We start from the raw sequence: 11,495 nt of genomic DNA, 5'->3' as shown, positions 1-11,495 counted from the left end.
TAAACGTTTCCACTGAACACGCCTGTATTCCTGCAGCTCCTTTTCAGAGGAAAGGCCTCCACTTACGAGCAAAACTTCTCCGATGGGAAGCAAGAGTCAAAGCAAACTCCATGGAAATGCCAAGAGGAACGCTTTTCCAGAAATACGATGATGCAACCGGATTTTGTAGTCGTTATATTACGGCTGATCAGGCTATAATAAAACACGGGGAGCATTTTGTAACATTTAACACATTTTCATAATGGATCTGGATCTGACCTGTGGTTGACCACCTCCACGTTCCCATACTGCTCGATCCACAGCTGGCCCACGATGATGTTGTGAACACAACAGGTGGGGTTTGTCCATGTGTAGGCTTCGTTGTGCCTGAAAGAAAATGAATAATAATAATAACGTCTCAAATTTAAAGAACGAACATGGCTGCACAGGTTTGGTTTTGCTCTCACTTGGGCAGCTCCAGCGTGATGATGCCTTTTGGCTCGGCCTCCACACTCTTGCCCCAGAACTTCAGCTTGGGGTAGATGGATCCATGAAACACAAAGTCCTGCTTCAGACCTTCGGCGTGGAAGGCGCTGACGGGAGGGTGGTGGCTCACCTGCTCCGATATGAGCCTGAAGCCCAGGTCGTCTCTGGGAGAACGTACGGTACGAAAAGGTCAGAAAAGGTCAAGCTGCACGTCGCACCCCGCTCAAAACCACATCGGTGATGAGAAGCGAGATGATAACCAAGGCATTTGAATGCATTCATCATCAATATGAATCTCTTTCATTTCTGGTTTCTTTTCTCTAATCCATGCAAGTTCAAAATTATACATACAGGCTCAAGTTTATCCATCCGCATCTTATTACGATTCTGGGTAAGAGATGGAAAAACTCTGATTTAACACCACTTTTTCTTTTAGCAATGAAATATTTAAATGTGTTGATTTCCTCACATAGACCACCGTTTTAAGGCACAGTTACCAGATCTTCAGCGTTCATGCTGTCATTCCAGACACTTCATTAGCCTGTTTCATGAATTACAAACCAGATTTGATGCGTTTGGGATCACTGCTCTTCTGGAAAGCTTGCTGTGGCTTGGAAAAGTATTCATTCTTGTGAACTTTTCCACATTTTGTCACATTACAGCCACAGACATAAATATGTGGCGTTAGAATTTAAAGCGAAGACCAACACAAAGTGGTACGCAATTGTGAAGTAGAAAGAGATTCAAATAATCTTTTACAAATAAAAAACAGAAGAATGGGCAAATATTTCAGTGACTAGATTTGGGATGTAGTATTCCTCATCCTCAGTAATTCATTCATTCATTTTGTATGATGCACCAGTACCAGTCAATGAAAACGATCGGCCGATCCCTTAAAAGCTGCGTCACTGCTTTTGAAATCAATAAACGTAAATGAACTACTGTTTCTGGAGTGGTCGCGTATGAAGCTGGATGTATAGCTGAAGCTTGATGATGGCTAATAAAAACATCTGGTTTTTTCTTCAATTTGACTTCCAAATATTCAAAATGTGTAAGTTTGAACTTCTGTGGATTAGAAAAAAATTACTTAATTGCTTAAACGTTTTTAAATGAAGTGAATTCAATTCAAAAAACGGTTCAAACGCGTCGTTCAAACCCCATAAACAGCAGAGCTGTCATTGCGACATTAACTTTGGAACAGAAACGTCTTTGAAAAACCTTTTTAATATTCAAACGCTGTCCTGCTGCTCCACCCACCTGACCAGCTCATAGGTTTCTCCCAGCAGGGGGTTGAAGGGTTTACCTGTCCGCTCCCACTGGGAGGCCACAGCGGACACGGCGAACGCCGCCACGCACTGCGGCGGACAAACACACAAAAAAAAACAACAAACAAACAAACTCCGGATCAAACACACTGGCCTCCGACGTAATAAAACTTTGGCTCGTCTAAAGGGAACATAATGATGGAGCGGAAAGCAGTTTGCTCACTCCAACTCCTGGACGCTAAAGAAAACTGCTCCACCTTCATCCTCTCGATGGGGTCGGAAGACGAATTGGCCTGATGGATGAGGTACGTGTGCTCCATGTACTCCGTCAGACGCTGCAGGAAGCTGAGCGGCTCGTTGAAAATGACCGGCATTGTGATCTTGGAAAGCTCCTGAAAGAGACGGGGCGGAGAGACGAGGTTTCATCACAAAGAGGACCTTCCTTCACACGCCGTTCCTCAGGGGATGAATTATTCATGCTGCGTTTTCTAAAGACTTGAGACGTATTTGATCAAACGTGGCAGTAATACACGGCTGCTATGGATGAAGAAAGTTCAACAACAACGTCACACTGCGGGAAACAAAGAGAAGGCTTCAGAAAGCCCAATCTGGAAGCTAGAGATTAACAGGAATTATGGGGTATTTTTAATATTCCATGCCTCAATTTAGATAACTGTATTTAATCTGGTATTACAGCTACAAACATAATTAAAAATGCTAATAAACAAGAATCTGCTGCCATGTCAATAAGGTGGATTCCCACACTTTATCTCTAATTATGATAAATGAATCATATTTTACCTCAATTAGAATAAATTCTGGTAGTAGTTTTAAAAATCCTTCTTTAATCCTGATTTTTCATAACTCCACAAGAGGAAAGCAGAGGCTGTTCTAGAAATCTTTTATGATTCCATTTCTCCAGATATAATTATCTGTCAAAATGCAGCTCTTTACCAATATCCCTTAAGATGATAGAAAACTTATTGGAAGGCTATTAAGCAGCTTCCGAATAAGGATAAAAGGAGGAGATACTTTCCCACCGAAGTTTTATGATGAAATTGGAGAACATTTAGAACCGACTGATATTACTATTGTGCTTTAAATCATTTTCTTATTTTTTTTGACAATCATTATTATAAATTTAGACTCTGCAGAGGAAACTATCTCTAATTTTCTGTGTGTCTCTTAACCTCCTCACTGCAACTCGGTGAGAGATATTAATGACATCATTCATAATTTAAAGGGTTTTTTTTTTGCTGGTCAATGTGGTAAAATAAAAAGTGGTGGTTAAGTTTAAATTAAAGATTTGGTACTTTGATGATTTTTAGATTTTCTAAGACACAACAGTCTGGTTATCTTAAAACACCTCCAGGAAATCCCATTTTGTAAATCTGGAGGTTGTTAATTTTGCCTTAGGAGCGTACTGCCTTTGCCCTCCGACGCTTTTAAAAAATATTCTCGAGAAGCTAGATCGCAGCCAGATTTTCAGGTGGATACTAGCGGAAAACGGCTACAAGATCCAGAGTCCTTCAGGGATACACACTAAGACCACTTTTATTTCTTGTTAATATACATGATTTGTCAGATGCTCTTTGTCTCCTGTACATTTTTTCTGGCAATATCTTTTATCTAGAAGACATGTCCTTGGAGCTTTAGAGATAAACTTCCACCACAGGCAGCTGGACCTGGGCTCCCCTGGTGAAAAGAAAATCATGAAAAGCAATTCAGTGTCCTCATGCAACTGCACGATATCATGTGACTTTCTTATTTGTGTGTTAATGTCATAGTTCCTGGTTACATTTACAACTAGTGGCATTTTCTGGATGAAGGCTGAAATATTTTGAACATAGTGTTTTTTAGATAGCTAACCTGGATGTGTAAAAATACTTCAGACAAACTAGAAAACTGAACGCGTTTACTTGTTTTTTCCCCACTTTATAGATAGAAGTACTTTATTCATCCCAACTGGGAAATTACTGTGCAGTTGCAGCATACACATACACACAGATCAAATTACAATATGAAAAATAAAATAAAAATAAGATAAATGCATAAAATATAAACTGTAAGATTCTGTACAGTATGAACAATGAAAATTAATAATCTGTACAGTCTGTACAATAGTGCTTTGTAAACAATCTGTACAATATCGATTGTACAGATTATATATATATATATATATATATATATATATAACACAATCTATTAGATAGCAGTACATTTAATTTGTTTCGTCTGGTGTTTTCACTGTGTAAAATCTAAAGAAAAGGTTTAACTAACGCTAACTAATAGGCTAAGCTTAAGGACAATGCTATATCATGGTTAGCATATAATAACGCCAACATGCTGGAGCTCAGCAGGTTCTTATCCGCATTTAAATTTACGTTAGGAATAAGATTTAATTAATGAACCCAGCGCACTGACATTTAGCATGATAACTTATTTACAAAGTGTTGAGGCAGCATCAGAGTTGTTAGCATGTGTTTGATGCTGTTACATCATGAACATCATACAAGTGGTGACTTTAAAGACCTGTGCACACACAGCAAGAAGAGAGAAATAAGTTACTTTACTTGAGGCTAAAAAAAAAAAAAAAAGAAAAAATCAAAAACAAAGTTCTTGCTGGCAAGGCCATTTTATATTTCACAAGAACTAAAGCCCAGATCTCCCAGGCACTATTCATAGGTCTCTCACACTGCTGCATATCCACTTCATATTCCTCAGACATCACACGACAAAAAAGTTTTTCAGTCAGAATACGCATCAAGGTACAAGCACTTGTACAGAATGATGCCATTTAGCTCCTACAGTCCTGGGAGAGAGAACAACTTTTTATGTCCTTGTGTGTGATGAATAGGCTCCAACTTTTACTGGTCCCTTTCTTTTTCTTCTTTCCTTTCCACAACTCTGCAGAAAGCAACATTTGGCTCTTTGCTAGCTGAAAGTCATATTCACTAGCTTGATGCTAACCACTGAACGTTAGCCTTTGCTAATGAGTAAGTAGCGGACTGTTTTTTTTTCTGACCCCAACTATTTTTGACGCTCTATATTATGTGGTAGCATGTAAAGAGCTCATTTGTTATCATCAAAAACATGAAACTGGAAGGTCAGCAACCAGCATTAAGATTTTTGTGCTCATATTTGTAGGAGAAGTGGTTCTTTTTGTAGATAAGTGATGTTTAAACAGATTTAGCAGAAGATCTGTCAGCAGATCCGATTAAGCATGAAAACAGAGCAGTTGTGTTTTTTCCCCTGCTTTCCCCGAATGAAGCGGCTTTTAGATTTTTAAGCATTTTCACACAAGCGGAGTCATGAACCTGTTCCAGAGCGCAGCGCTGACATTTAATTTGAACCGATTACATGCCTGCACCATGTAATGCGATGTGAGAAGGTTGCGCTCATCATTAAAGGGAGACTGGCGCTGCAACTGAAAGCAGCGAGGGTCGCAGGGCAGAGATAAACCAATTAAAGCCCACTTTGAACATCAGATGTGGGGAATTTCTTCCTTTACTTTTCTTTTTAAGCTTCTCCATTTTAAATTTTTGAGGTTGACTTTTTTATATATATTTTATAATCGTGGCAACCTGGAAAATAAGTGCTTCCTATTTATCAGTTTATCGTTTTATCTATGCTGAGGTTGAAATTCCTTTATTTTACTCAGATTTACATACAAATAAAATCATTTATATATAAAAATGAAAAATGTAAAAAAATAAATAAATGTTTGCTTCATTGAAATGTTTCTTAAAACTCTGCAACTTAACAAAACGTGCCTCTTAAACACCCAACACACTGTTGAGGTTCTGTTTTTGTTTCAATGGGTCATGAAGATATGTTGCTATAGCAACATAAATAACACACCAGCAAATCCTGCAGCATATGCAGACCTTTAGTGAAAAAATTAAATGATATGTAAGAGATGTATTTTATCCTCTTTTGTTAAATTTACACAAATGTTAGACCTGATTTATACTTCCTGGTTCTCTCTACGGAGAGTTTCTTGTTCCAACGGTAGGTCAGCCTGACCTACTTTTTAAATAGATAATAATGGTCCGACCACTTGGGAGCCCCAATAGAGATTAAAGTGCTCACAAAAAAAATGAGCTTCATCCCAAGATGGTCAGGCGATCATTAAATATGTCGGAAAAAAAGCCCCACATTGAAAGAAGCTTAGTGACGTCGTAGCACACAGAAAACGCAACATTCTTTATCGCAGTACACACTACATAGCTACTTTGTAATCTATTATAACACAATCTAGAGCTACTTAGAAAAAATAGAAATTGATATATCACATGATCTGTTTCAGCCTCTGCCTTCAGGTAGAAGACACAAAGACGGTACAAACACAAGTAAACAAGTTTAAATACAGGTTTTACCAAAAGAGAGTTGTTGCACTAAATACCTGTCGTATGACTGCCCTCTTATTTATTTATTTGTTTGTTTGTTTATTTATTTATTTGTTTGTTTTTTTTTGCAGAAATTGTGCAAGAGGTAGTTGTCAAAACATGTGGATGTCTTCTTTCTTGTAATGGAAACAGATTCTCATTTTACTGGAAGCTATATATCTGTATTTTATTTTCTTTTTCTGATATTAAGACAGATTTTTATGTTTTACAGTGGAGAAAAGCACTTTAGTCTGACAGAAAGTATTCTATTCTATTTTCTTCTTTTCTGCACAAGGTAAGTAACAGAGTCACAGTAGGACATGTCCATGTACAATATGGAAATCTTTCAAATGATGAGCTTAAAAATAAAGTAATAATAAAAACCTTAAAATTTGCACCCGAGCAGCAGTGTAGCCGCCACCTGTAAGCCTGGCGTCAACCGAACCAGCATCTGAACGTCGTGCTCACCATTCCAATGCAGTTCCTCAGAATGCTCCAGATGCTGAAGTCATTTCTCGAAAACATCGGCGCAGGTAAGCTCGCCCTGAAAAAATTTGCATGCATAATTACATGTCCTCCATAATTCATGTGCAATTTATCTGCGCTGAGCAAGTAGCCCTTCAGAAGCTGGCATCGTTTTAGGAGAGCCGCGGTATCGAGACGAATAATAGTTGCAGGTGTCAGTTCGAGTAGATGAATTCAAAGTAAAGGAAAGTAGGTGCTATAAAAGTGCGAAGGTTAGGAAAGAAACTCCAGACAAGACACAAACGAGACGCGTTGGAATCGTTCGAGTTTCTTCGGTACGCAGGCGAAATGAAAACAAAAAGTTAACGGCGCCGATTTAATCGTGCGAGCCACTGAGGGATCAGCAACACGGGATCACACTCCTAACTGATTGTTGCATTACACCGTGACCCTATCAATATTTAACAAAGTGTCACGGAGCTAAGGCCCGCTCAATACAACCCTTTCCTGTGGCTTTACCAGGCAGAATCTCACTCTAAATTATTCACACTACGAAGTGGAAAGACCTGAGGGAGGATAAAGAAGAGAGGAGGAAAAAAAAAAGACCAGCCGACCTCTCAGAGCAGGTAAGAGCATCTGCAACAATAAGAGACTTATAAGAGAAAAATGGCCCCTTTGCTGAGTTTGTTCATCTTTAAACCAGAGATGAAAGGCGCAGGGGGAGTGTGGCCAATTTGGGAAACCGTGGGGGCATATTGCACTTCTGACCTGTGCTTTGTTATCCCGTTGGACTGAGTCTCGTCCCTGTCTCCATGGCGATCCTCCTGCAACATGCTGGTGGCAGGGCTGCTGCACGGGCTGCTTAGCATGACAGAGCCTTCGTCCTCCTCCTCGTCCTCTTCAAAGGAATTGCTGGCCACCGTCTCAAAGCCGCTCAGGGAGAGCTCAGAGCCTGACTCTGATAGAGACGAGGAGACATGGTGATGAGTCACTGTGCTCAGAGGAGAGCTGGGGGGGTACAAAGGCTGATAACATGGAGTATAAAGCTTACTTTAATTAATAGACGGGTAGGGGAAAAAAAAGGTGCTTTTTTAAATCTGATTGACAAGTAAGAGCAAACAGAGGCTTATAAATGGGGAAACTTGTGGGAACTGTTTTCACGTCGCAGGCAACGACTGCAACACTGTGCTCGATGTTTAAAAGAGCGTATTCATGGAAAATTTACAGATAATAACAAGGTCGTTCCTTATGTCTTTCATTTGTTATTCAGTTGTTGATTACTTAAACCGTGTCAGGTCCCCAAAGATGCTTGTCTAGGCAAAAGTACTAAAAAAAAAAAAAAATCAAGAGAGATCTGTCAATTCCACCAAAATATGTTTTCTATTGTGTCCAGTTACGTAAATGGTAGCTAATAAAACATTACCGTTTCGAGTATTTGGGCAATTCATGCATGAATCCCCACCGGCTGCTCACAAACTCAAGGCCCGGGGGCCAAATATGGCCCGCTGAACCTTTTTTTGAGGCCCTCTAGACTCCAGAGAGATAACAGAGCCTTCAAGAAAATGGCTGTGTGCCCAGTAATTATTTTATCAATCAAATCAAAGCAGTTTTTAATCTGCGTTCTGCCAAATTACATTGACTACTTAACTATTTGTGTATATTTTGACCGTTGAACGAGGAGTTTTATCAATATTTTCCCACAGCTAGTCTTTTTGACCACATTCATTATCCAAATTTGGCCCAAAATAATAAGGACTAAACTACGGCTTCACAAACACAAAGCCATAAATTCAGCATTATTGATCACTTTGTCTGTTCACATGATAAAAACCAATCTGCTGAGATCACAGGTCACGTGCTTTTTTTTTTCAGATCTAAAGTAAAGAGAAGCGGCTTACAACTCAACTCTTTTTCATTTAGCCAATGAGAGAGCAAGACTTCAGTCAGAGAACAGTAAGGCTGAGAACAGCAAAGTCGCTGAAATGTTTCTGAGCTTTCAGCCCACGTCGGTCAGAGAAAAGCGACGTTTTGAATTGTTGGAAGTCTTTTGGAAATCTCTTAGTGAATGTTAGGACATCACACCAAAATGATAGCTTCGGGAATGCTACACACGCCACCAAAACAAAATTCAAATTTAACATCGAATTCAGAATCAGCTTTAAATTAGCAGTAGCCTGCGTGACAACAACATCTCTCTCATGCACACTGTGTGACAGCGCCTCTGATCCTGCTAGAGGGAATTAAAGGCCGCTCATAACAGAAGGGATAAAAAATATATATATTTTGATTGGTCTGATGTTGGATTGGCCTACAATGTTTTTTGTTCTTCTCAAGTGTTTGCTTTAAAAAAAAAAGAAGGAAAAGAAAATCATGATGGTATGAAATGCCCAGAATTGTGATAACGCTGTTTAATTTACAGAACTCCGTGTTTGTTTGGCCTAAAATTAAAAGTGTCTGCGCCTTCAAAAGTCAAACTTCAAAAAATCAAAACCTGTAGATCAGAGACCAGCTGGAATGATTATCATGAACATCAGAAATGGTGCAAACCAAAAATCAGCATCATAAAAGAGGGATTATTTTCATTTCATCCTGCTTTTCATACGTGAACTGCAGGAATTGTTTATTGAATAATAACAATCATGCAATTTTCATTGTTGGAAATCAAGAAAGCAAGATTAACTTAATTTTCTCCCAAGCTTCAACATTGTTAGAATATACCAAAAATTCCTGTAATGAATGAAAATTTTCACTTCTGATCACTCAGCTGTGATGCAACTGTCTACAGTAGATGTCATAACCGCACAGAATAAGATAAAATGCTTTAATGACGACAGATAAATCCAGCAAACTCCAACAAGTTGACCAAAAGTCATCAAACATCAGTCAGACATGTCATTTTAACTAAAAACCCGGCAAACTTGAGTCTCACACATACCGAAGGAATTCACCAGCAGCAACAACGGAAAAAAAAAAAAAAAAAAGTATCCCGGTGTCCCACAGGTGAACGAGAGTGCAGCGAGCGTGAACGGGAACAGGCGGCCTGTCACAGAATCTCCCTCTGAGTCCCGAGAGCGTTCGATAACTTGTCAACTCACCAGACACGGCGTCGTGGAACTCATCCTCGCTCAGGGCGCTGCGCGGTGACGATCCCTTGACGACGGATTGCTCAAGTTCGTGGTGCTCCGTGGCCAGAGTCTGCAGCGCCTCGGAGAGGATCTTGTTCTTCTCCACCTCCTGCTCCAATTTCACACTGCGCACCTGAGCTCGCCACGCACACACACACACACACACACACACACACATAGCCAAAACGCACACACACGCACACACACACATACGCAAACAAAAGAAGGACAGATTAATCACTGACTGAAAAACAAAACAAAAAAAAAAAAGAAAGAAAGGGGGCGGGGGATTCTGCTTTGCACTTTTAGTAACTACTAATTGACAGTCTGCTACTCTCATGGTGACCAAAAGTCAATTCTCCAGGAAAACAGAAGGCAAACACTCCTGGCCATCAGACAGGCTGTGATGGCCGTCAGTCTCCCAATAATCAGCATGTCAACTGATTGATCCTCCTCTCTTTTATCAGAGCCACAGAAAGAGAGAGGCAGCTGAGAGGGGCGAGCCACGCTTCTCTGTAACAGAGGACGGCTGCCTTGATGTCGGCGTCTCAAATGGCCTGCTGGCTGGAGAACATGATTCCTGGGCAGGCGAGACCGATCGGATGACAGCGGCTGGATGCTAAATAAACCATTAGTTAAAACCCTACCTTGACACAAAACGCAGAAGTATTCGCATCCCCCGATTTTGTTTCACAATTCTGTCAACGTACAACTACAAAACGTCGGCGTGTTTCCATGGGATTGTTTGCGACAGGCCAACGGAGGGCAGAGATAAGGTGAGAGCAGTGGAGGGAAAACAGTACATCATTTTCAAACACATAAAACCTTGGAAAAATATGATTTTTTGTATAATTGTTTTTTATGTTTACAATTAAAGATGCAAATCTGTTTCCCTGGAGGTTTTGTCCATTCTTTGGAGAATAGCTCAAACTTCAATTTGCATTGAGAGTGAATGAGAACAGCAATTTTAGGTCTTGTCAGGCTCGCAATTGGATTTGGGTTTGAACTTTGACTGGACCATTTTAACATTAACATTTTAACAACTGTACAACCGTACATCTTGGAAAAGCAGAAGGAGGACCTCCTGCACAATCAATGAGAATGCAGCAATTGGTTTTTGGATGGTAAGTCAACAACAAAGCACTTGTCTTTTCCAGCAGCCATTGTACAGCGCATGCAGCGGTAAAACCAGCTGATCAAACGTGCTTGGAGCTCAGTTTGGGTTACAGGGCGATGGGCTGGGCTTTGCTGGGGTTGCTAGGTAACGATGCAGCATCCATCGATTATGAATTAACGATTGGGAGGTTTTTGAAACGGCTCATTTTCCAGACATCAGAAAACAAAAACATACTGCCAGAAAACAGCTGGGTCTGTTTTTTTAAACACTTGGGTGGTTTTAGTAGCAGTAGAGACCCAAAAGGAAGTACAAAACCATGCAAAAATGTTTAAATGACATAAACTTTACACATGAAGTGACCCGTGAAAGCAATTTGTTGCGCTGGCTTTCATTTAGGGCTGCTGGATTATTAGACAGGTACGGCGTGAAACGTGTTGACAAAAAGAAGGGATTAAATTTCAGAAGAAATCCGTTTCTACTGCCGCCAATGATGGACTGGCGTTTTATTAATTCAGTTGGAGATCGCTGACTCCGCAGTCAGAGACACAAAAAAATACATATCTGCCTACAGACGACAAAAGAAAGCAAGCTGGAATGGGGTATAAAGACCCCGGGCTTCAAGTTCAGGGAAATTCTGGCAGTCAACCTCTCCAGAGGTGGCGCTACTTTT

General features: G+C 40.1%; 1 protein-coding gene across 2 annotated transcripts in view; it reads right to left on the bottom strand.

The window, feature by feature from the left end:
• The window catches only part of osbpl1a (oxysterol binding protein-like 1A), a 40,752-nt gene that overhangs the window by 5,958 nt on the left and 23,299 nt on the right, over window positions 1-11,495 (bottom strand). For both annotated transcript variants that reach the window (XM_014990117.2, XM_014990118.2), the window contains exons 16-22: window positions 9,679-9,841; window positions 7,352-7,541; window positions 6,587-6,662; window positions 1,988-2,122; window positions 1,723-1,820; window positions 447-629; window positions 259-366 (exon numbers count right to left, since the gene is read on the bottom strand). In XM_014990117.2, coding sequence (XP_014845603.1) covers window positions 259-366; window positions 447-629; window positions 1,723-1,820; window positions 1,988-2,122; window positions 6,587-6,662; window positions 7,352-7,541; window positions 9,679-9,841 — 953 coding nt within the window. The remainder of the gene's footprint in view (window positions 1-258; window positions 367-446; window positions 630-1,722; window positions 1,821-1,987; window positions 2,123-6,586; window positions 6,663-7,351; window positions 7,542-9,678; window positions 9,842-11,495) is intronic.

The sequence above is a fragment of the Poecilia mexicana genome, unplaced genomic scaffold (genome assembly GCF_051168715.1).
Source record: "Poecilia mexicana isolate PSO_F unplaced genomic scaffold, ASM5116871v1 scaffold_4, whole genome shotgun sequence".
NCBI classification, from domain to species: domain Eukaryota; kingdom Metazoa; phylum Chordata; class Actinopteri; order Cyprinodontiformes; family Poeciliidae; genus Poecilia; species Poecilia mexicana.
Note: the sequence above shows the minus strand (reverse complement) of the source record. Positions and strands in the feature narration are given on the sequence as shown.